At 33.8% G+C, this 26,090-nt stretch overlaps 1 protein-coding gene across 2 annotated transcripts in view; it reads right to left on the reverse strand.

The window, feature by feature from the left end:
• Positions 1-1,668: 1,668 nt before the first annotated feature.
• ERGIC2 (ERGIC and golgi 2) overlaps positions 1,669-26,090 on the reverse strand; it is a 38,258-nt gene continuing 13,836 nt past the window's right edge. For both annotated transcript variants that reach the window (XM_032432712.1, XM_032432713.1), the window contains exons 6-14: positions 20,672-20,712; positions 17,736-17,837; positions 16,924-17,019; positions 12,311-12,366; positions 11,128-11,226; positions 7,419-7,516; positions 5,992-6,154; positions 4,832-4,914; positions 1,669-4,655 (exon numbers count right to left, since the gene is read on the reverse strand). In XM_032432712.1, coding sequence (XP_032288603.1) covers positions 4,593-4,655; positions 4,832-4,914; positions 5,992-6,154; positions 7,419-7,516; positions 11,128-11,226; positions 12,311-12,366; positions 16,924-17,019; positions 17,736-17,837; positions 20,672-20,712 — 801 coding nt within the window. In that variant the 3' untranslated portion in view covers positions 1,669-4,592. The remainder of the gene's footprint in view (positions 4,656-4,831; positions 4,915-5,991; positions 6,155-7,418; positions 7,517-11,127; positions 11,227-12,310; positions 12,367-16,923; positions 17,020-17,735; positions 17,838-20,671; positions 20,713-26,090) is intronic.

The following is a 26,090-nucleotide window of genomic DNA, read 5'->3' on the forward strand; positions in this document are numbered from 1 at the left end:
GATCTGAGAAGGGACTAATACCCAAATAGTGTGTTATCTTACAATGGACATAACAAAGTAGGTCAGCCTGAAGTTTCTAAACATCAGTAATTTTCAAAGTTCACAGGTATCACATGTGAATTTCCACAGGGTTATTTTTCTAGAACTGCAAATCTAATAATTATATTCTGGGAACATGAACAACTGTCTGTAGTACAAAGTAATGGTTGTCCCATATGCCCACACAGAGGTATGGAAAAATGCTCACTGCTTAGATTACTTTGTAAATATATATTTTTTAATTTAACGAAATAAAACTAGTTGGTTTTAAGATGTAATTGGCTTGAGAGACAGCAGTGACCTGAAGTGGAGATAGTTATGGCAAAGGACGCTTAATCGAGTTTTAACAGCTAGAAACCCCTATTCTGGTACACAGATAAAAAACGTTGGTGTGTCCCTACTTTATTTGATATATTGATTCCAACCTGGAACTATAAATAGGTGGGGAGATGTGAGGTTGGGCAACTTGTATCAATCCTACTTCAAAGAAATTAAAGGTAAGTCTAATACAAGAAATCACCAAGTTGATTTGCATAACTGCTTGAAAACAGGAAAGATTCTAAAGTATTATAGTAGTATCAGTTGTTGCTGAAATTCTGCTTTATATGTAGCTTTCATCAATGTATACTTTCCCCCATATCTGCTTAGTTTTACCTTAAAATTATTACACAAAATAGTATAAATGAGTTATGATATTTGGAAGAGTTGTTAATCTAATTCCTTCTGATAAACATCCAATACAATTAGGAGTTGCTAAGATAAAACTATTTAAATGTTTCACTGATTATAATCTTATATTCAACTCTGTTGACAGTTTTATAGACTTGAGTCAACTGCTCAATTTGCATCACTCATTCACTTTTTAATATGAAAATACAAAAGAAATCCAATCTCATACAGTAATTTAGCTCCATCTGGAGCAAAAGTAAATGTAACAGAGTGATATTTAAAGACTGATATAGTTTTCCTATGAGGAAAAAGAAGCTTAAATAATGAGGAACTGAGGCTTTTTGGGGGTACATGATTGTAAAAGGACAAAGAAATTTGTATTTGTCATTTATTTAGAGCCCAAATGTTCAGGATTGAGACTCTAAGTGAGTCTTGTGTATGCTCTTCTCTCTTAAAACAAAAAAACACAAGAAAACCAAAAAATACAAAGCATTTTGTTTCCTACTGTTAAGACAATGCAAGGTGATTTTATCACTAAAAAATATTTCAAAAGTAGGGGAAAACTACCATAAGGAAATACTTGGATATTGGCATCATACCATAAGGTAGTGAACACATGGTGATCTAGTTAGGATAGTGCTGACAAAGGGTGACACACTTTGGCTTCCAGAAGGCTTGCAACAGAGCTCCAAACAGAAGGGGAGGGACTTAATTACTAGGTTAAAGGGCATGATGAAATTTTAAAAGTCCTCTGGCTCAGGTTTAAATAATTTTCTTTTTTTTTTTTTTTTAAGATTTTATTTATTTATTTGAGAGAGAGAGAATGAGAGAGACAGCACATGAGAGGGGGGAGGGTCAGAGGGAGAAGCAGACTCCCTGCCGAGCAGGGAGCCCGATGTGGGACTCGATCCAGGGACTCCAGGATCATGACCTGAGCCGAAGGCAGTCGCTTAACCAACTGAGCCACCCAGGCGCCCTCAGGTTTAAATAATTTTCAACAAAAATATGCATCTTGAACTCAAGTTCAAGATTCAAAGTTTTAAATTTTGAAGCAGACAAGTTGCATATTTATATGCAAATTTTATTTACTTTCTGGTACTTGAATTACTAACTCAGGACATAAAAAGACAGGATGCATAAAATATCCCTATTGATACCATCAAAAAATTAGACCTTAAGTCATTCCTTTATGAATTCCAAAGTTAAGCTTGTATTAAAGATTGCAAACTTTGCTTGCATTAGTTAATTTTTCTATGAAAATTCAGTGCTCTATCATAAAACATGTGAGAAAAATGTGGTATTAATCATCTAAATTGAGAATTAGAAGTAATTTTGTAATTCTAATACTGGGTTAAGCTTTTCCCAAGAGGTAGTTTGTACTGTACAAATACCGCAGCAGAGAATTATTCACCTAAATATTTCACATCTCTTTTTAGAGGCCAAAGTATACAAAACACAGTTTTTAAAAAACCTATTTCATATAAGTGGAAATCTCAACTTTTAAAATATTTAGGCTGGAATATATAAATATTATGAATACTCTAATAAAATGAAAAAGGAGGATTGAGTAATAAAGTTGGGTACCTTACTGAGGGTGGTCCCTTAGGCACAAGCCAAAGCTCCATAATAAGTAGGTCAGAACAGTGTTCTCGGCAATGGAAAAGAAACACTTGGTGAGGTCAGAAACTCCTAACAAATCCCAGTACGCAGGCATACTTCATCATTCACCATCCAAAAGGCTGGTCAGAATCTTACTACTTTGACCTGACTTTGACTATCTGAGGAGTGTCAGGTAGAAACCTTTCTCAACTATTAAAGTGTAAATCAATGGCAAAGCAAGATTTTGCTTTAAAGAAATTCCTTTTATAGTCAGCTTTAATGGGACAGATTAATTACATTAAAATTTTAATAAGGTATTTGGAAAACATGGGAACAATTAAAAATCATATGTAAGCACCAAAATAATTTTAAAATCCTTTTTAAAGACACTTAACTGCTAAAATCCTAAAAGAAAATAATTTTAAATCAATACTGTTTACCTCCCTTTAAAAAAAAAACAAACCAACCAACCCTGAAGCTTGAATGAACTTTCTGGCAAGCAGATTCACAGAACCAAGATTCAGTCTAAAATAGCTAAAATTCTAAGTAAAATTCCTTCTGAGAGACATTCTATTAGTTCCTAGTCTAACTTCATTGGAAATAGTATCTGAAAAAAACAAATCAATAACAGAGAAGGCTCATTCGTTATTTGGAATTTTCTGGAATAAAAAATCTTTCAGTGCATGTTATGTCACCTGTGTTAATTAATCAGTCAACTTAATGGCTCTTAATGGTAAAGTGTCTATTTTAAACAGTAATGCTTTTGTTATTTCCTGCAGAGTGCCATTCAACATAAGCTTTACTTCAAAGCAGTTCCATCGGTATTTCTCCTTCTCTCCCTAGACATTATCTGTACCAACTATTTTCAAGAAAACATTTTTTTATCTTTAAAAAAAATCCATTTGTAAAACTATAATCTGTGACATCCTATGTCCAAAAACCACCATTTTAAATCTAGTCTTTTAGTCTTGTCCTTGCTACTTACCTGGAATTTTATTTCCCCATTTCTCTGAAGGACTTAAACTGTTGTGGACTGGTAGTTGATTCTTCTATCACTAAGTATTACAAAAGGAAAACTGATGTTGGCACACATATTCCAAATACAGCTTTTAATGGCACCTGAGCGAAATCTCCCTCTAGTTTTAGTCTTTCATAGTCTGGAAATTTAAAAGCAATCCTTAAATAAGAAAGCTAGAACAACACAATCTAGCAATAAAAAATGTCACATTCAGGACACTCTGAATGCAGACACTCATAATCCAGTTTTACAGCTTACCGGACATTGTTTAATGATCATCTCTCAGATCTGACATGATCTTGCCTTATTTAAGTATTTGCCTCATGTTTCTACTTTATTGAAAGTTACCCTGTTACCCCTCACCCAAACACATATAAAATATTCTACTTTTCCTTTTAATACTTTACAAGCTGATAATTTTCATCACCAGTAGTGGACCTTTTTATTACTCACCTCCCGCTCCCAAAGTATACCAATAATATAAGGATCAGATTAGAAAATTTAGCATCTTTTTAAAAAATGTGCTTTCTTCTCCCTATATAAGTGCCCACTATACAATTTGTGAATGATATCTGTTACATATTATAGCACCTACGTACCTGCCCCTGTAAGAATTCACCTTAGTCTTCCACAACCCTGCCTTGAACAGTCAGAAAAAGCCAATAGCCAGAGTTTAAAGAAAAGCAGTTACCTTCCTCAGACCAAATTACTGGATAAATGGCCTTGTCATTATGGCTTAACACTGATATGGCTATAACATAGGGACCCATCCCTGTTTTCCTTTATTAACAGTGTGACCTGACCACAACTTTTTAAAGTCTAGACTAGTTTTCCATATGTTTTACATATTTTATTCTGACATATCTTTTAAAAACAGAAGGACGCAAACATTTGCACTTATCAATCCCTTTTTCTTTAGATGTGTTTTGACTTCTTTCCTTCAGGCTCTTTGTCACCAAAAAGCAAGCTCTGATTTCGATACTGCCCATTTGCTATGAAAATATCAGAAGGGGTCATCTTCAAAGCAATACTCCAGCTGGGCTTATTCACTGATTAGCTGCATAATTTCTTCTAGGACATGTGTAACAGACACAACATATATAGGATTTCGGTTTGGGTTTTTCTTTTCTTTTTTTTTTTTTTTCCTAGGTATGATTCCCACTTCTCATTCATATTTTCTTTTCTTTGAATATATTGCACAATATTTTATTATTAAAAAAGATTTTATGTCTCAGGCAAAAAGTTTTTCTCCTTCACTCAGGAGGTGCTAATGTGTATTATTCTCTAAAAGAGGTAAGTGGTTGTCTGTGTGGCCATCCTCAAAGGGGACCTACGGAGAAGAGAAGACCAAAGCATTAGTTAGTAAGGAAAACATTCCTTACATATTCCCTCTAAACACAATGCTTTATTTTGGGCAATTTCTTTCTGAGCACCAAAAGCTATTGTTTAGATTTAACAATGGTACTATGAGTTAGAGGTCAACACCATTTATATTGTAGCACTTACAGAACTGACAGGTTTGTAGGATCCAAGTCTGAAACGACAGTAAATTATTTCAACTATAAATTTCCCAATTCCATGTAACATGCCTGTAATAAAAAATAAGTTGTTTTTAATAAAATGATGCTTTTAGTGAAATTATTTCCTAAATTGTTACATAAGAATAAAAAACTCCACTAATTATAATGGAATAGATCAAGAAAGGAAACAAAGCAATTTGCTTGATTCATTTCCACGGTTAAAAATAACCAGACAGTTGAATTTTAAAACAAATGGATTTCTTTTCAAAATCACAAGGCCACATAATTCATGACCTTGACAAAGCAATCTTTTCAAGGATACTTTATACATCTCACACTCATACCATTTTGAAAAATAAATAATATCAGCACCCCAAATTTAAACAAATTTAAATAAAGTAGTGACAAGGTCTTTCATAGGAAAACCTATTCATTCATTTAAAATATATAATTCAAAGCATACAAACCTATACAGCTCCATGTAATATTGAATAGGGGTTGGGGATAAAGAAGGAACAGTTTCCTTTCTTTATCTATTGTACTTAATGCTCAGATTTTCATGATTACGATTCCGTACATTATCTTTGAGATAATCTCATAAGCTCAGGACAAAAAAAGCCCCAAATCATAAAAACAGCATTGATTGAAAATTCTGGTTGCACATATTACATGGTTCAAAGTACAAGACATGATTTTACATACTGTACAGTTAAAAATACCTTAAATGAAAAAGAAAATTTACATTCAAGTGTCTACTATTTCTAGGCATTTTCTCATCTGATCCTACAACACACTTATAAGTTAGATATTATTATTCCCATTTTTATAGATGAGAAAACAATATCAGAAAAGGTACATGTCCTATATTACAAGGCTACCACCATGTAAATGGCAGAACTTGGATTCATTCGAGGATCTTTCTAGCTCACTAAGTAATCCCCCTTAAATCACTGAATGCAGTAAACTTAACTATGTTTAATGCTTAATCAATATAATTTTGGAGGTTTGGAATTAAATCTTACAGAAAAAAATTTTTTAAATATCAAAACATGGGAATGTATATATTTCTTGCTTCTTCTAAGTAAAAGCACCTTAATTTCAGTATAACACTTCTAAAAATTAGACGAAAAAGGAATGAATCTTAACCTGTTGTTGAAAAGATTCCTCCAACAATACCACAGAGTCTTACAAAAAACTGCCAGAAAGGCATATGCTCCTCAGTAACTGTTACCATAAGAGAACTGAGATCATATTTCATAAATATCCCAGAGACTCCATGGCTGCCTGCAGCATGGTTAATAACACGTTCCTAAAAGAAAGGGGAGAGACAGGAGAAGGAGAAAAATGGGATTCACATCATCTGGTTACTTGCACAGTCCAGAAGCCCTACAGCCCAACTGTACAAGAAGGATATCCAAATCTCTTTATGAATTGTCCTACTAGACTAAGCTCTTCAGAGACCATCAAGTTATTCTGTATTCTTTGTGTGATTAGCTTCTAAGGAAATCAAAAGAGCAGAGTCACTTTCCTATTTTCTCAAAAAGGTCACTTTACATACAAGTGTTCTACTGAGCTCAAGAGCTTAATAACTATATGGCATCTTCACTGACCAAATCCATAAAAGCCAGGTTCATATTTTGACATACTTTTTGTAACAATTCTTTGCTAAGAATTTACAAAATAATTATATTTCTTGTCATTTAAATTATCAGATTTAGAAACAATTTCACTTTCTGTTGTCATTTTATTTAAACTGTATGAAATACAAGAAGAAAAGAGAATGCCCTCATTTGAAAAATCAAAATTTAAGCTACTGGTTTAGTTTTTAAAAGAAGTTTTCTCTTGAAAGGAATGCAACTAAAATCATAAACCTACCACAGTGTGTTCACTGAGCAAGAAAATGCTCTATTTCATTCCATCCTGTTTACACTTCAAAAATCAAGTCTGCAAACCTTGGAACTCTTCTGGATATTAATATTTGAATATTCACCATTCTTAAACAATAATAAGAAAACATGACCCCAGAATATATGAGAAGTCTGTTAAACTGTCCAATTCCAAAACTCTGCTCCTCAAAATATTTACTTATAAGGCCCCTCCACCCTGAGACTGCAGAACGTTTGTCCTCTTAGATGAATAAAAAGCACCAACTTATAGGAAGGCACGCCCTCTAAGTCTGCTATCTGAGCCACAAGAACCATGCATGCCCCAGGGTAGGTACACTAATTAAAAAATAATACAGAAATCAGAGAGTCCACTGGCAGATAAGAACTAATTATATCAATACAAGAGAAAACATTACAAAATTATTAAGAATAAAGTCATTAATACTATCATAGTTTAATATTTTGTTTAAACTGCATAGAAGGCATTCTAGATTTTTAAAATCTACTTTTCTTGCTCTAAAGCATACTAATATCCATTTTTATTCATTAAAATAAAATATTAATGCATTTCAAAACTTCCACCAATTTTAAATGGGGTAGGGTACCAACTCTAACCTTATTTTGTAGCAGGACTATAAAATGCTAAAAAATATATATATATCATTTTATCAGTTGGATTCAACTTACCCTTTCTGTCACAGAAAACTGATGGGTGTCTGCTGAAATTTTATATGTATGTAGTTTTGTTGGCACAACTGTAATAAAATATTGGAACATCTGGTTGTCTAGAACAAAAACAAAATGTGGTGTTTTTTTTTCATCAATCCAATAGCAACAATACTACTGCCAAATACACCTTCCTTCTGTTAAATACACTTAACTTGAAATTTAATGCTACTTTATTAGTGTTTAACAACAACAAATTTAAAAGAATCAATGAAAGCAATATACTCATACTTGGTAAACAAGCTCTCAATAAGTATAAAATGTCACATATACACATCTATTAGAAGATGTTAAAAAAATGAACTAGTCATTAGATGTCCTTTATAACATTATTACCCTTTTATCAAACGTGAAAAATAAAAGTAGCATTACTTTATAGTACAGAAATTAGTAAGAATAAAGTTATAATAGTATAATCACCACAGGACATTTTCATTTTCTACTAATATCTTAAGATATACAAATAAACCAAAACTGAATTAGCCAGCCTTCGGATATATACAAAGAATTGATACGACAGGAGGAAGATAACAAACCTATTCACTTATGGTCTGAGATTACTACATAATTCAAAGGATCCTATTTATAGTCTTCAGGCATTTTTAGGTTTAATACAAGTCATAAATATCAGTATATTACCAATTATTAATTAACCTTAAACAGGTAACAGTTCACCTGTTAATGTTCAGTAGTTCTCTGGCCACAGCTTAAATGTTAATTTTCTAGGTCTATATTCTAGAACATGTTAATTTTCTAGGTCTATATAAAATTTAGAATTAGATATATCTATCTGTAGTTAGAATTAGGTAAGTAATAGGGCCTCATTACATTTGACATGAAAACAGATGGACCTCACACCACATAACTATCTATGGAAACTGTGTACAGGAATAAAATACACCAACCTTAAATATATGGTCTGATAAATTTTGACAATTGTATTCGCCCACACGATCACCACCACAGTCAAAATATAAAACATTTTCACCACCTCAAAAAGTTCCTCCATACCCCTTTGCAGTCAATCCCCTCTATCTCCAACCTTAGGCCAACCATTAATCTACCTTCCTATCATCACAGATTAGTTTTGCTTATTCTAGAATTTTATATAAATGGAAGTACATAGAATGTACTTTTGTGTGTCTATCTTCTTTTGCTCAACCTTAGTGAATTTTTATTTCCATCAATCCAATTTCTCTCTCTTATCTTAGTGTAATTCAGAATAGGGGAGGGAAGGGTAAACAAGATAGGAGGGAGAGGTTAAGTGTAATGGTGTCTTCAAATACTAACATTAAACAAGTTTCTAACAAAATAAAACAAAACCTGTTTCAACTTTAGCACTTATTTCACCTACCACTTGTACCAATATAACTTTCAAAAACATGAACAGTATTTGACTAGTTCTTCTATTATTAGTTTCAACTGAATAGCCTAAACATTGCCACAGATAATATTAGGGCAGAAAAGTGTCAACTTTGTCCACCACCAACAGATGGCTTTTAATTGTAGATGGTCTTCAGTTTCATCCTTTGAGTCATTCTTTGATGTAAGGTGAATTGCTCTACCTATGCTTAGTTTTGAGGTGTTTTACAAATAAACTACTGTGTCATAAACAGAGGAGTGAGCTGGAAGTGCTAGGAGAAAAAGGTGTTTAAGTCTTAAATATTAATGAACAAAAGATGAAACTGAGAGTGGCAAGGCAATAACCTATGCTGTACACATGGCTGGGATAATCATTTGGGGGGAAACATGATGGACAAAGGGAATTTCACCACATGTGAGGAGTGAAGTGCAATGAGTAATAGCCAAAAGGGTCAAAGACACATGAAACGAAAAACTGGAAAACATTTAAGCTGTGGCCAGAGAACTACTGAAGGCCTTTTGGTCAATGTTAATTCAAGGAAAAGCCATAAATTTGTGAGATAATTTAATGGTCAGGTGGGGGAAAGCTGGGGGGGTGGGGTAGGGAGGGGAAGTGGATGCTGTTGAATGAAATTTTGTTGCAAGCCACAAATTGTTCCAAAGGTGTGGGTCTGTCCGAATTGGTACAGCATTCAAGATCTAAGTACTAAGTAATCCCCTCAAAACTTCTGGGGAGCATCAAGGAGGGAGTGGTTACCTGACACAACAGATTTGTAACGCAGATTTTCTTTTTTCTTTTTGGAAAAAGAAGCCCAATAAAACATATAGTAGTAAGGAGAAGAGTACACCTGCTTTAAAGCTTTGAATAACCTACTGACACTGGTGGCATTTTATAACGTAACTTAGTCTTTGTGAATTTAGGAACAAGTAAACTCAAAAACAGCCTTTTGAAAATTAATGTTTATATTTAGAATTGTTTCTGTACAAAAATTTGAAGTCATTTTAGCATCCTGAAACAAAGTATTAACCAACATGTTTTTTTTTTTTTTTTTTTAAAGATTTATTTATTTATTTATTTGAGAGAGAGAGAATGAGAGAGCAAGCACATGAGAGGGGGGAGGGTCAGAGGGAGAAGCAGACTCCCTGCCGAGCAGGGAGCCCGATGCGGGACTCGATCCAGGGACTCCAGGATCATGACCTGAGCCGAAGGCAGTCGCTTAACCAACTGAGCCACCCAGCGCCCTAACCAACATGTTTTCAAATGATCATCTCCTAAGTAACATCTACTGTATATCTGTATACAATGAACTACACATAAAGATGAGATTATATACTGAATAAAGCTTATGATTCTCAGAATTTCCAAATTTAGTATACTCAAGTTTCCTTAAGTGACCCATACAAACATAAAATACTTAGGAATGTAACTCAGTATTCCAAGTAAAACATCTTTGATGTATCTGATTACAACATTATGATAAAAGAGTAAAATACTGAAAAGAATATTAATAAATCTATTTTAGCTAATAAAAAATGAAATCCTTAATTACAGTTTTGCAAAGGCTAGAATTCCTAGTAGCACAGGAAGCTTTACATGTCCTTAAAAGGTCATATAGGTGGGGCATGTCACACAGTAGGACTATTTCAGTAGAGGAAAGGCAACCAAAAACCTTCAAGATAGATTCCTTGTTATAAAATTAAGAAAATAATCCATCCATATTTGGATAAACCTAAATTTTAAATGGAATGGAAGGTTAAAAAGTAATAGAAGGTATCTATGCTATAATGTACTACTTCTGACTGTGTTAATAACTAAGCTATTCTAGAATAACTCTAGGTTTCTGATGTTTGTAAAATTCCCCAAAGAGGTTTCTAAAATGGTAAATATGCATTTCAGAACTTTAAACCTATACAAACAATTCTTCTTATAATGTTGAAACTTTTAGTTCTTATTCTTTCTTTAATGCATATGGAAAAGCAGGTAAGCCCTATTAACATATTTACTTTTCATTTATTTAGAGAGCTTTTAAATTCTGTTTCCTGCTTACTTATTTTTTTGTCTTTTTTTTTTCCTGCTTACTCCTTACTCTAATTTCTTTTGTTCTTATGGCTCATTTTTTAACATATAAATTTTATCCACAAGTAGGAAATTCTCTCTACATACATTTCCACATAAAATTATCAACCAGTTAATCTACTTAAAGATTTACCTATTTGTCATAAGAGGATTATTAAAAATGTGTTAGTATTAAAGTTATAAAGGTAATTGCCTGCATGCAAATTCCCACGGTAATTACTAAATACTTACGATCTACAGCAATTTTTTCAGTTCCATCCAAAGGATTAATAATTCCTGGAACAAGCTCTCCAAAAGACAAATGATCTATTCTGTGAGAAAAGTTGTAAGCTAAGAGGAATAAAATAAAACAAATAAAGTACAGAAATTAAATTATTCAAAACTACATGTTACTTATTGGTTCACATTCTTATCTAATCTCAAATGAAAAGATCTCAAATCTGTAAGTGTACTATAGTATTTAAAACTACATTATTTTGAGAAAAATGCATATAATATGTGGAATTAAATGTATAACAGTAGTACATTCTAACAAAATGCTATATCTCAAATTGTATAATTACATACAAATTAACTTCTACAAAATAGTACATCTAATCCTGATAACCAAAAATATAATAATAAGTCTTTCCTTATCCAAATCATTTTATAGTAACAGGACTGTTAGAACTGGAATGATGTCCATGAGCCAAATAATGAAACCGATCAGATATATTTTTAATGCAAACCATTGCTAAACGTGACAAACTGATTTTTTTTATGGAATTTACTACTTGTTTTTGTTCTCTAAAGAAGACTTTATATTTTTTTTTAAGATTTTACTTATTTGAGAAAGAGAGCGAGAGAGTACAAGCAGGGGGAGCGGGAGAGGGAGAAGCAGAGCCCCCGCTGAGGCTGAGCAGGGAGCCCAATATGGGGCTCGATCCCAGGACCCCAGGATCATGACCTGAGCCGAAGGCAGACGCTTAACCGACTAAGCCACCCAGGCGTCCTCTAAAGAAGACTTTAAAAACTAAGTTTTATGACAATGATTACACAAAACTAACAGGCATATTTTATATGTATGCATGTGTCCCGATGTACAATTACATATTGAAATAAACTTCAAATATATGCTCTTCATTATCCATAAAAATTAGCAGAAATGTGTACAAAGTGATATAAAGCACACCAAAGCTCTGCTCCCTAACCCTACCAATTTCTGAGCTATGAATAAATAGACAGGTAGTTTAAAGATAAGAGAAAATGGACTAGAGTCAATATATTTATTCATTTATTTTCTCCTTTGGATATCCGTTTTGACAACAGCCCACTTTGAAAACCCTACATCTGCACTCAAAACAAAACAAAAAAACCCACACACAACACTTTTTTCAATGACATCTTCATGGAAAAAATTTCAGAAACTGCTTACAGTCATGGTTGACAAGTGCTGCCAAATGTGCATGACCTCGGGGATGTGGAATGGCCCTGAAAAGAGGAAAAAAAGATTAAAGTACTAATACTTAAACATATAACTAATTAAAACCTGAAAGAGGATCTTTCCTAAGTTATATAACTGTCTTAATATAAAATAAAAACATACTTGTCCTATGATTTAAGTAGGTAAGTCTACTCATCTCAGCCATGTATTAAACTGGGGGCTGCCAAACGGTTTCTGTGAAGTTATTTTAGGCTTTGTGGGTCAAGATGCAAAACTGAAGATATTATGCAGTTAGTTACATAAGAAGAGAGAAACATTTTCACAAACTTAATGACATTCAAAATATAAGAGTAATAACTGAGTACTTTTTTTGTAGTTCAGGTATTTTTGCTGGGAGATAACATTTTCCTTAACTAAGGTTTAGAGTCAGTGTTCCCTATTTTCAAAATTGATCACAAAGATTTATCCATTATGAAGATCTAGAATGAAATTTTACATATTTTATCTTTGAAAATATTAATCCAGGGGCATATCTTTTAACTGAGTATATTCGTTACTTGGATAGAACTCTAGGAGGTTCTTCCCTTGGTATTTCCTTTTGGTGTGTCGTTATATAACACAGATTGATCACTTGCAATTTAAGGCAGAATTTCCTCAAGCGCACAGTTAAATACATTTTGAAGTGTGGAAATTTCCTTTGCACCTGCATCAAGGTCATAAAACACTTCAGGAACTATAGTTTGAGGTTGGAAAATACATACAAGTATAAGAATGGAGATCTTGCTTCTTGTTTTAACTTTTGACAGTCAGGCTGTCCCAGCATGGAAAGCAAGAACCACTTAAAATCATTTGACATTACTTATCATTGAAATAACCTTACCACAATTTAAGTTTCATATATTAACGCTGTTTTTCTTACAATTTTAGGCTAAATTCATTAAGAAACATGATCCAGTCTGCACAAAACTTAACTTCCAAAACTACTCAGTGTTCAATAAAAACAGATGACAGTAGTTTTCTTATTCAGAAAAATTTCAATCTCAGCCCTTAGCTCAAAAAAAAAGTCACAAAAGAAAAAGTAGACCACTGCTAAGCTGTCAAGCTGTCGTGTAGTAGGGCAAGTTGGAATATTTAGCTTTTCTTTCTGACAGAAGTTCGTGGAAATGACAATGCTTAAGTCCATGAGAGCAAATGAACTTCACCATCAACATTATCAATAATATGACAGATCCAAATATTTTCTGTGAAGTACTGCCGATGATACTAATGGATAACCACAGGCTTCAAACACCTTACATTTTCACAAGTCTTGAAAATTTATCCACATAAGCCTTTTTTTGCTTCATACCTATTTACCACCAGCAACACACTGATGTTCTCTCAATTTCTTTAAAAATATTTTTGTCTGTAGTTGTTCCACGCAGGCTATCTGATCACTTCAAACTCACCACTGACTCCTCAAAAAAAAAAAACAAAAACAATAAGCAGTATTGGTAACGTCTGCTCACTCAGCAAGAGCTAAGGGAACCCACTATCACCTGCCAGGCTTTTAACTGACTATTGGACAATGCTTTCACTGTCCTCAGCTGCCAGGGCACTTTTCTCACCAAAAAGCTAATTCTCCAAAGCAAATTTATTTTCCCTGGATGCATTTCTTTGGTTGGTGCAAACACACACAATCTCATCAAGCTGCCACTAAGTGGCTTTCCTTCCTCAGCTAAGCAGTGAGTCACGTGTCAACCTACTTCGGCTACAGTCTCAGTTTCATTTTTTATTTTTACAAAGAAATTCTGCCTGTGCTTAGATATTCCCTTTTAAATTTTTTAATTTTCCTGAGAGCTAGTAATGTTGTGATGAGTGCTTAGTCTGGTGATATTTACATCTCCTATATCCTTTCAGCACAGCTATGGTGTCCCTGCATAATAAACATGATGTTCTGAAGTCAAATTTGATAAAATAATCCACACTCCACTGTGCCTTAAGAGTACGTTGGATACCTGTATTTCTTTTTCTTTTCTGACAGAGTAATACAAGAAATGAAATGTCGTGGTACAGCAATACACAAGGCATTTGTAATGCTGTCCAGCTGTAACTGTTATAACTTGTTCTAACTTGTAGGGCACCAAGTAGCAGCACAAAGTGATGAGTCATACACAGTGTCTGTCACAATTGCTCAAATCCTGGTATTGTAGTGCACAAGGAGCCACATGTAAACAAATACACATGACTGTTCCAGTAAAACTTTATTTTTGGACACTGAAATCTGAATTTCATATATTTTTCATGTGTTATGATACATTGTCCCATGTGATTTTCAGTAAAGGAAAGATTGTTTTGAAAACTAGAGGGCTGGGAGGAGGCATTTTGGGTTGTCACAATCACTGGGAAGGAGTCACAATCAGCATTTAGCAGACAGCAGCTAGGGAAGCAAGGCATCCCGCAACAGAGTGACGCTCTCACACACAAAAATGCCACTCTAAGTGGCATTCATGTAGGTGAAAAACCTATGAATAATGATCTGAGTCTAGAACTTAACTCCATTCAGCTACACAAAGTACTTTGTTGTAGTTTCAATATATACTAAATTTTCCTAGGAAATGGGGGGAATATTATACTTTTTTTGGTTTGCAGTATCACAAAGAGTTGTTCCCTATTTCAGAATCAACAGAAATACCATTCATGATATCTGAACGGCCAATACATCTGTTTCATTCTGCATATGCAATTGATGTATACCTACTGATTTTACGTGTATGTGGCAAGTGTCTGCCTACTCCATTACCTTACTTAAGGTACTCCTGTTCAAACATTTGATTATTGAAATATTGTTACAAGTCTTGTTCTTTTTATTTCTTCTTTATATTACAGTTGAGGGTGATATTGTATCTTAGAGGTAACATGAGATCTTCAAAATGATCAATACTGAACTTGGTAAACATAATACCAAAAATTAGGAGTGGGTTTACAAGATATCCCAGAGATGATAAGGATAAGATACAAACCAAATATTTTTCCATCTGGCCTCTCTCATTCATGGCATGAGTTATCACATGGAGAGAGAAGTGAAACTGGGAATAAAGGCCATAATATAGAGGCTCATGAAATATTAGTCGAAGTTTCCCTCTTTTAGTTTGGGAGTGGGATATTGTTTGTATCCACAAGTGCAATAAAATCTTCTAAATTTCTTTGAGCCAACTATTATCTATAGTTGCATGATACCAAGAAATTCTAAGCTATAGAACTGATCCTGGCAATAGCAAGAAAACAAAACATGAATGTTAAGAAGAATGGGACAACAAAAACAAATGTTTGATCTGATCACTGTAAACACTGAATAATTTTGCATAAAAGACTTAAGCTATTTATTTCTATATATAACAAAAAAAATCTCCAGCAATGCTTTTTCCTGCTTTATGGCCTTTCCCTCAGCCTGGATGCCCTTTCTCCTCTCTATATAAAATTCCTAATCATTCACTAGTGTTCAAAGGTTTTCCTCAATAAAGCCTCTGCTGATGTGCAGGGTAAGTCAGGTACCCTATTATATAGTTTCTTATTGGCCATACTTCTCCTGTACAACTATAATTAAATAATTATTAGTGTAATTCACTGTTCAAAGTTTGGATTCTCTCACAGAATGTCAGCACCATAAAGGCAAAAACGCTTTTTCTTTTTTTCACCATTTCATCTTTAGTATCTGGCATGGTACATGCCATAGTCAAGTTCTCAAAAAATGCCTTTTACAATGAAGAACTGTTTAGCTCTGCAACTCTAGATGGATGGAAGAAAGGAAGGGAATAAGGGAAGCAGGGAGAAAGGGAGAGGTCAGAGAATCTATTTATTTATTCAGAAATTTACCAAGTGTTTATATCCTATGACAATTTCTCTGCTGGGTGCTGCTCATGAAGGTAGGTGGTCTGATATTTTTCCTTAACTTTTACCTACTTTATCTCAGGCACTACAAATTTTTTTTTTTTTAATTTTTTTTTTTTTAATTTATTTGAGAGAGAGAGAGAGAATGAGAGAGAGACCATGAGAGGGGGGAGGTTCAGAGCGAGAAGCAGGCTCCCTGCAGAGCAGAGAGCCTGATGTGGGACCCCGATCGTAGGACTCCAGGACCATGACCTGAGCCGAAGGCAGACGCCCAACTGAGCCACCCAGGCACCCTGGCACTACTAATTTCTAACTACATCAAAATACTTGTCTCAAATTAGCCAGGGTTTACATTTTGGTGATGATTATCAAAAGGAAAAACAAAACAAAAACCTAATACCATCCACAACATGAACAAATTAATGAAATGTCTAGGTAAATGCTTCCTGGCTATTAAAACTTGGCAAGTAGGTTTTCATTCATATCTACCTACAGCTCATTTATTTATAAACTATAACATAACTGTTTTCCATTTGTTTTGAAGCAGTTGTTACCAGTCTTCTCCATCCTGAGATCAAAGCCCTGAACACAAATCTCAAAACATCAAAAATATAGATACACAACACTTTAAGCAGCCCTTTAGTAATTACATATTATTTGATTAGCAAAGAATTTACTTTTAAACCAAGCTGCCAATTTGTCTAAAGTATTTTCAGTAAGGGAAAAGAACATACTTGCCCACAGTTATGTGAAAATTCCCTGCTACTTTATTGACATAGAGATGACCATGAATCCTGCAAGCATCTGGAGGCTGTGAGGAATCATCTTCCCTGTTACAACATGAGAGGAAGGATTACTGACAGCACACTCGACAGTCACCATTCTGTGGTGGGAAAATTTTGTAGAAGGGGGAAAAAAACATTGCCAGAAATATATTTACACCAGTCTAAAATTCCATGGTTCTTCATATCTAACCACAGGATTAAGGCCAATGAGAGTGGAAAGTTTAAAGGAATTCATCCAATAAAAACATATTTTGTCATCTGTTTCTGGCACTTTAGGGGTCAGGGGAAGATGGAAGTAAGAATGAGGGAAGGACAATGACAGTTTCTTCTTAAGCAAATGTAAAACCTCTATATAGTTTTAAATTTAAATGATCATTTTCGTGATTACAGGATTTCTAAATATCACCTACTCTAACCTATAAAAGAGAAAAAAAGTGAAATAAAAATACAAAATTCCTAACCAAAATTTATACATCCTTATAAAATAATGACAAATGTAATTAATTTGTTCTTAAAACCTAACATGATTTTATATGGAATTTACCATACACACATAAGAGGAAATTAAATGAAAATAATATTATTTGTGATAATCCTGATCAATATCACAGGCTATAAATTTAAGAGTAAAAAGAAATCTTCATCATACAGAATGATTACATTTTCTCTAAGAAATATGAGATTAGAGAATAAACCAATACTAAAACTATGTCATAGTAAATTCATAATAAATAGACGTACATTTAAAAATTACATCTCACCTTGGTGGAAGGGCTGTTGATGCACTCTTAAAAGCACTTTTAAATATCACGTCTTGAAGTGAATGTTCTTCTTGCAGTCTACTCTGAATCCGCTGCAGCATTCTAAATACAACATAAATAAGCAATAGTTAGAAATACAGTAAGGTACACAAGAAAGCCAACACTTTTTTTTTTTTAAGATTTTATTTATTTATTTGACAGAGAGAGACACAGAGAGAGAGGGAACACAAGCAGGGGGAGTGGGAGAGGGAGAAGCAGGCTTCCTGCCGAGCAGGGAGCCCGATGTAGGGCTCAATCCCAGGACCTGGGGACCATGACCTGAGCCGAAGGCAGATGCCCAATGACTGAGCCACCCAGGCGCCCCGAAAGCCAACACTTTTTTAAGACTAACAATGGTTAGCTGACTTATTAACCCATACATTTATTATTATAGATCTTGATTCTAAAATAAAGTACCAAGTTTTCTTTGGTCATTTCCTTAAAAGAAGAAAAAGTGAGGTAGGGTGGCTAAAGGTTTAACAGCTGAGGTCCATAAGCATGTCTGATTGCACTGATAATGGATGTGCAGTCAGAGTCACTAAGAAGGAGTTTCTGCTCACCTGGGTATCTAAACTCATCTTTCATGCATGCATGCAGCTATGACAAAATTCTTACTTTTTATCAGGTATTGAATAAAGTGTTATAGATACAAAGAATAAGACAAGTACAACAGATTTGGTGGACTTAAGTGGGAGATTACTGGGGTATAAACCCATACCACAAGCATTTAATCCTCATTACAATATAGGCCATAGTGCCATTTAATATCACCTGGTGTCTCCTTTTCCAAGAAATCTAAACATTATTCTATGACAAGACCATTCTAAACATAATACTATACTCTACCCTATACTTTTTAAAAAGAATATCAGCATCTTCAGATTTACACATCTAAAGACTTAAAATATTTGGATCTAATGCTAGCAGAAATTACACGTTTCTATTTGTTGTGTGTCTTGTATTTCCAGAGTCCAGTTTTAGTGCTGGGTAGTGGGAAAAGAGGTTGATGACAGCAAACTCTGTGTGTGTGTATGTGTATAACTTCTGTCTCAAATATACCAATATCCAAGCTTATATTCCGTATATGAAGATATGTAAAAAAAACTCTATGATGGAAAACAGCCATTATTTTAATAGTAAAAACATAATCTCTGCTCCCACTTACTACTAGTCTTGGACACTGAATAAAATTCCAGATGAAAGAAGGCTTCTCACTTTAATATTTCTGTATTAAAGTAATGTATTTCATCTCTGGATGGCTTTCTACTCTAAGCTCTAGAAGCCCAGAGACACCTAATATTCAGTTCTTTTGTTTAACTACGTTTGATTTCAACCTTAATTTAAAAATCTCCCCAAATGGTGAAACTGGAAATTAAAAGAGAAAGGCCTTTGAAATGTACTTAGGGACTAGAAAGGAAAAAAAAAAAAAAAATGGGTGAAAAAATTTTTTTTGCAATAATCTTAAGTAAAGCCTTTGTAAGCACCAAGACATAGCCTGGAAACCGAAAAGAAAAAAAAGCAGTATATGGGAGCAAGGGTGGGGGAACCACTTATAACAAAGGACTACTTTCTTTAATATACAAAGGATTATTTAAAATTATTTTTTAAAAAAACCCAACAACCAAGCAAAATGGGCATATGGCACGAATAAGCAGTTTCAAAAGAAATACAAACGGGGAAAAAAAATCCACAAAGATATGCAACTGATTCATAAGGAAATGCTAATTAAACAAGTGTAATACCATTTTTCACCCACAGAATTGGCAACAATAAGTCTGGTTATACCCACTGTTGGTGAGGTTGTATAGAAACAAGTACTCTCATATAGTTTTGGAGTACAAGTGAAGATATTTTGGCGTCATCTTTCAAAACGTCTCTTTTCCTGGTTTTATTGAGATACAATAGACATATACTGTGTAAGTTTAAAGTGTACAACATATGATTTGACATATGTATATACTGCAAAATGATTATCACAATAAGTTAACAACCATCACCTCACATAGTTACAAATTTTTCTTTGTAATAAGAACTTATCAAAATGTTAAATATCCTCTGAAAGAGAAGTTCCATTTCTAGAAACCATACACACACACACACACACACACTCACACCAGTATGTAAGGAATTACACTCAAGAATTTTCATTGAGCATTGTTTTTAATATTAGAATCCTTTTTTTAATATTAGAATCCTGCCAACAATCTAAATGCCCATTGATAAGGATCTAACTTAATCAACCATAGTTTATCCATAAAATGAATACTCTATGTAGTGAAATGGGAAGCTATCCAAAATACCAGGCTAAGTGGAAAAAAGCAAGTTCTAGAACAAATGTACAGAATGATCCTATTGGTATTAGGAAAAACTAATATAAGCAAATATGCAAATATACAGAAAATTATAAATGAACAGAAAATTTCTAGAAGGTGACACAAGAAATTTAACTCTGGTTATTACTGCTAGTCAGTAATGATGAAGAGGCTTTTACTTTTAATTTATATCCTTTACTTCATATCCTTTCTATTCAAACTGAACTTTAAATGATCAGATATTGCTTTATAAATTTTTAAATAGTTAATAAAATTTTAAATAAAAACTAAGATATATTTATGATTCAAAGTGCATTAGAGAAAAGATTATACATGACTTTCTTAAGATCTGATAGTTTTTGAAATTGTAAAGATTATATTAATTACTATAGTCTGCTAATAATTCATCCCAAAAACTGACCAAAGAAATATGTTAATCTATATGATTAGCATATGATTAGCAAATCTATATGATTTGATTAAATATGTTAATCAAATATGTGAATTTGAATAATTCACAAAAGACAAAATAGAGAAAACATGATCTAGATTTCTATGGACCACAATACTTTGTTAACTTATTACCTCTGCCACTCTTTTTGCTGTGGTGAAAGATCAAATATTGCCTGAAATAAAGGAAAACATAATCACTAGCACGGTCAATTTCTCTTGGCTTTTATATCATAATTTTAAAATTTTTTCTTTGAGCAAGAAAATTTATAGTGTTGGTAGAAACAAGTATTCATGATTTACATTTAATCTTCTGTAAGTAAGCTAAAAAATGTAATATATAATATTCTAACTCAAAACCAATATAAAGAAAATTTACTAATCACAAATATTTTCCAGTTACAGTTATCCACATTTATAGAAATGACTGCAAGCTGGTAGTCTGTCTATATACAAAATGGTATTTTAGGGCTTGCGATCATTTAAATGATACATGCATGAAAGTTATAAAAAAAAAAAAAACAACAGAAAGCTCAACTATAATATCTAAGCAGCGAAAGCCCATATTCTTGCCGGGAAAAATACCAGATGAGATCAACATTTTTTTTTAAGCTTTATTTATTTAAGTAATCTCTACACCCCACATGGGGCTCACACTCATGACCCCAAGATCAAGAGTCGCATGCTCTTCCAACTGAGCCAGCCAGGCGCCCCAAAATCAACAATTTTTGAAACAAGCTAAACAATGGCACTGTAATTCCCAAATGTACTAATCAATAAGGAGTAATTCAAGAAATTTATCTAAGCACTATCTTCATCAATTCAGTCAGACGAGATGACTTGTAGAATCAGAGGAAAATATGCAAGCTTTTCATGGTTTGTGGCAATATCCACAATTTAAGTTTGCAATAACAAAGACCACTTTTGATTTTTATAAAGGCAATTCATAACAAAGCATATCGATTCTACTTTTTAAATTTAGCAATATTAATTATGCTTCCATAATCAGGCCCTAACCTACTATTCTCTCTCTACAAAATCCCCAGTTCTTTAATAAAAGTGGAAGAATCCCTCATTTCATCAAACAGTTCTACCTCTCTGCCTTTGGTAATTTAATTATACCAACCTGGAAACTTCCTCTCCTGTAATTGTGACCCTCATGTATATCTAAATCCTATATACCAAATCCTCCAGGTTAAATTGCCCCCATCTTTCTGATTACAGTGAAATTGTCTCTGATTACTCCTCCTGCTGATCTTATCTACAGCATGCTTCCCAACCTTTTTTCCACCACAGCGCACAAGGAAAATGCTAACATCTGTAAAACACACCATGGTGAACAGAGGAGGCTGCATGCGATTGCTTCCCAGTTACCTTGTAAATAAAACTTTTGACAGTGAGGGACAGGATTCTTACTTTGACTTCCCAAAACTGCATAGTGTAGTATATGGCATGGGGGTAAAGGAACTACTGAGTAGCCGACTTCATGCTAGATACTCTGCGACTTAATTTATTTCACTTAGCCTTCAGAACAACCTGTGAGTTTGTTATCATTCTTGCCTTTTTTATACAAGGAAGAAGCTCAATAGGTTCAAAACTTTTTCCAACATCACAGATCTTAAGAGTCAGTATACAAACCGAGCTCTGTCAGATTCCTCACATTTACACAGTTTTTAAATTCTTCTCTTTAAGTAAAGAAATAGGAATGAAATATAATGGTAAACAGCAAAGTAGTAACTCTCACAGCATATTGTATGATCATGATTTGGAAACTAGTAAAGTTATTAGGGCTAAGTTTTTAATATTCAGAGTGCATATTAGGACAGCAAGCTTGAAAACATAAAAACAAGTAAAAAATATCTCAAATAATTTTACATTAATAACTCTTACTTAATATTTTAATATAAATTAGGACAAAGGAATGGAGACTTACCAGAAATATTGTTGAACATTTTAGAAATTACTAATAAAAAGTATACAATTGAATATTTTTAAGTTCCTGTCTGGTCAAGACATAACTTCTAATTACATGACAGTTAAATTTAAATAAAACGTTCCTGTTCCACAAATGACTGGAAGAGATGGCAGAAACTGTTTACAATGGAAAAATCAACAATCTTGTTACAATTACATAATTCTAACATATTCCTTAGTGCCTAATACCTAACAAGGCACTATACTTCATTTTGTGAAACACAGAAGAAAGAATAAAGTTAATGCTTCTCAGGAGCTTAAAATCTAGCTAGAGAGACAAGCTCTCCAGAAAAATAGATATAAACAAAACCAGGGACTTAACAAATGTGCAGAAAAAAAAGAGTAGGAATGGGAGACACTCAGAATACGGAGAGAATGCTAAAGAAAAATCATAAGTAAATTTTAGAGGTGAAGTTCAAGATGATTAAGTTTCCTCATAACCAAATTGTCACAGTGTTCAAAGAAACAAAATGAAGACACACTCTATATTATTTTTTTTTAAAGATTGTATTTATTTTTTTGACAGAGACACAGCAAGAGAGGGAACACAAGCAGAGGGAGTGGGAGAGCAGGAAGCCCGATGCAGGACTCGATCCCAGGACCCTGGGATCATGACCTGAGCCGAAGGCAGATGCCCAATGACTGAGCCACCCAGGCGCCCCTATATTATCATTTTAAATTGCATCAACATGCCGGAAATTTTCAAAAACTTATGCAAGACTGCATACAAGGGAGACTAAATTGAGAAAAGAGCCCAACACATAATTCATTTCCTGGCCCAGAGAAGTCTATGTAGGAAACAAGGAAAGTCCGTAACTCAGAGAAAGAGAGGACCAGTTGCTAAGACAAAGAGACACCTGAGAAAGAGGCAGTCCCCACCCTAGGAGCACTTTCAGGAGTTCAATCAAGTGCCAGAGACCACATGGTGAGGACATTCCACAGCAGTGTTATTCCTAGCTTACATGTGACCTGGACAGTGTTCTAAATTAAGCGAGACTACTGCCACGGCTGGCTGCTAATGAGGACTCACACTGGCTAAAGAAAGGAGGAGTTAGCTTAGTGAAATGTAGCCTGTCAAAACAAGCACAGAAAAGGAAATTTGGAGTGCCCTGGTGAACTATTCTGCCATCTGGACCCAATACTGACTTCTCCCTTCCTTTTCAAAAAGCACCTGAAGCTCTAATATGACTTAAAAGAAGCACAGTATATCTAAACTTACACCCTTTTCTCCTTTCATCTAGGCCTGAAAAAAAAAAAAGTGTGTGTGTGTTGGAGAAGGGGGTGGTCAGATAAAAACTGACATAACTCAACAGTCTATGTCAACTCTCAATCACTTAATAGGCCACTTATATCTCATCCTAAGGATGAACAATAAATAAATGAATATATAAAAAGATTAACTTGAAAAAAGTGATCAATCTCAGGTATGAGGGCTAATTTTCCTCTATGATACCATTCCTAGAAATAAGAAGAAAGATGTTAAGTTTTTCTAATTGTTTGTCAATAAAATTTACATCATAATGACAAAAAAATGGAATGATCTGTGATATATTAAAGATATAAAATAGAATCACTGAATTTTAAACTGTAATGAAGGCACTGAAAAGAAGATTGGTCCTGCTGGATCAAGGTAATCTCTCAGAACTCAGAGGCGAAGTTTGAAATATGCATCTAAAATAAGAATTGATAAGGATACTGAGAACTACTCCATGAAATTCAACATCATGTGGTAAGAACTTTAAAAAGCAGCAGTAAAGGGATGCCACGGTGGCTCAGTTTGTTAAGCATCCAACTCTTGATTTCAGCTCAGGTCATGATCTCAGGGTAGTGAGACTGAACCCCAAGTTGGGGAGCCTGCTTAAGATTCTCTCTCTCCCTCTCCCTCTGCCCCTCCCCCTATTTTCTCTCTCTAAAAAATAAATAATAATAATAATAATAAAACAGAGGTAAAAAACATTGCTTTAAACAAATTTAAAGCAAATAAACAAGCCAAAAAAAAAAAAAAAAACACCACTTTAAAATTCAGATCATTAAAATCAAAACCAAAATACAAAAAAAAAAAAAAACAAAACAAAACAAAAAACCCTACACCCCAAGGTAATCCAAACCTGGATATATGGGATAAATATTTGAATTATAAAAGCAAAAGAGGGCGCCTGGGTGGCTCAGTTGGTTAAGCGACTGCCTTCGGCTCAGGTCAGGATCCTGGAGTCCCGGGATCGAGTCCCGCATCGGGCTCCCTGCTCGGCGGGGAGTCTGCTTCTCCCTCTGACCCTCCCCCATCTCATGCTCTCTCTCTCATTCTCTCTCTCTCAAATAAATAAATAAAATCTTTAAAAAAATAAAAAAATAAAATAAATAAAAGCAAAAGAAAAAAAGCATTCAAGTAGATAAATATGTTACCTATGAAGGAAAAAATAATTGCAACAGAAGACAATGAAGGAATGTCTATAAAGTTTTGAATGCAAAACACCATAAAGCTGAATTATATCCTGAGCCAAACTTACATGTATGAAGAACAGAACAACATAGGCAGTCATTCTAGAGTCTATAAAACATAACCCACATATCCACATATTCTTACTGACAAGTCTCAAAAAGTCCTTCCACAAAATGATAAAAAATAAAGAATGGTAGAAAATAAAAGCAATAAAACATAGAATTAAAACTCAATAATTATTCTTAAAATAGTATAAAATGTAATGCAAATGTTAAAATGTCTAATAATTATCAAGATCTAAATTTCTAGATAATAGTTTAAAATGTGATAACATGGTACCTGAATTTGTAAGGTACCTAACCTCATAAAAAATTACAGGGAAATCAATTTTTTGAGTGGGAATACAGGAGTTAGGGAGCAAAGAGATTCAGAGTGGCAATAACAAAGTTACCTTTTCTTCAGAAATTTCTACTTAAAAAGTGTCCATCAAAAGGCATAAATATATTTTATTGCTATAAGCTAAAAATAATTTGATAATCAAAATTGACCTAAAGGTTTCCTTTTATTTTTTTCCTATGACACATTCAGCTATCTCTAATCCTCCTCCATCACCTCAGTCTTCACTTTGCAATCTGCTTAAAGAAGGGCTCACAACTGTCAATGATAAAAGAACTCAAGAATGCATGGGTAAACATAAGTACCACAATGCCAACTGAGCAGAGAGCAACTCTAAGTAGCTGGGAGTTCCCTTCCTTATTCTCTAAAGCTTCTTTAGAGCTAGTTATCACGACTTGTTATCACCTACTCCTGTCATGTGATATTTGCCCCTGTAATGTGATGGTGTTTCCTGACAAATTGGTTCTATCATACACAACTTGTGCTATGAAAACAATAGGAGAATGTCAGAATTTCACTAGCTTTGGGAAATGGAGGTTTGAAGGAGAGAAAAAAAAGTAAATGCATAGAAAATGTCTCCTCTTAGATATTGCTTTATTCTTCCTTATGTTAAGAGAATACAGCTGAAACATTTTTAAAGACTTAAATTTGCTAAAAGTAGAATACAAATAGGACACAGAATTTCCCAATCATTGGAGGAAAGAAGAACATTTAATCATTATAGCAACTATAAGAGAAAAGGAA

Source organism: Phoca vitulina, unplaced genomic scaffold, assembly GCF_004348235.1.
Source record: "Phoca vitulina isolate PV1807 unplaced genomic scaffold, GSC_HSeal_1.0 scaffold49, whole genome shotgun sequence".
Taxonomy (NCBI): Eukaryota; Metazoa; Chordata; class Mammalia; order Carnivora; family Phocidae; genus Phoca; species Phoca vitulina.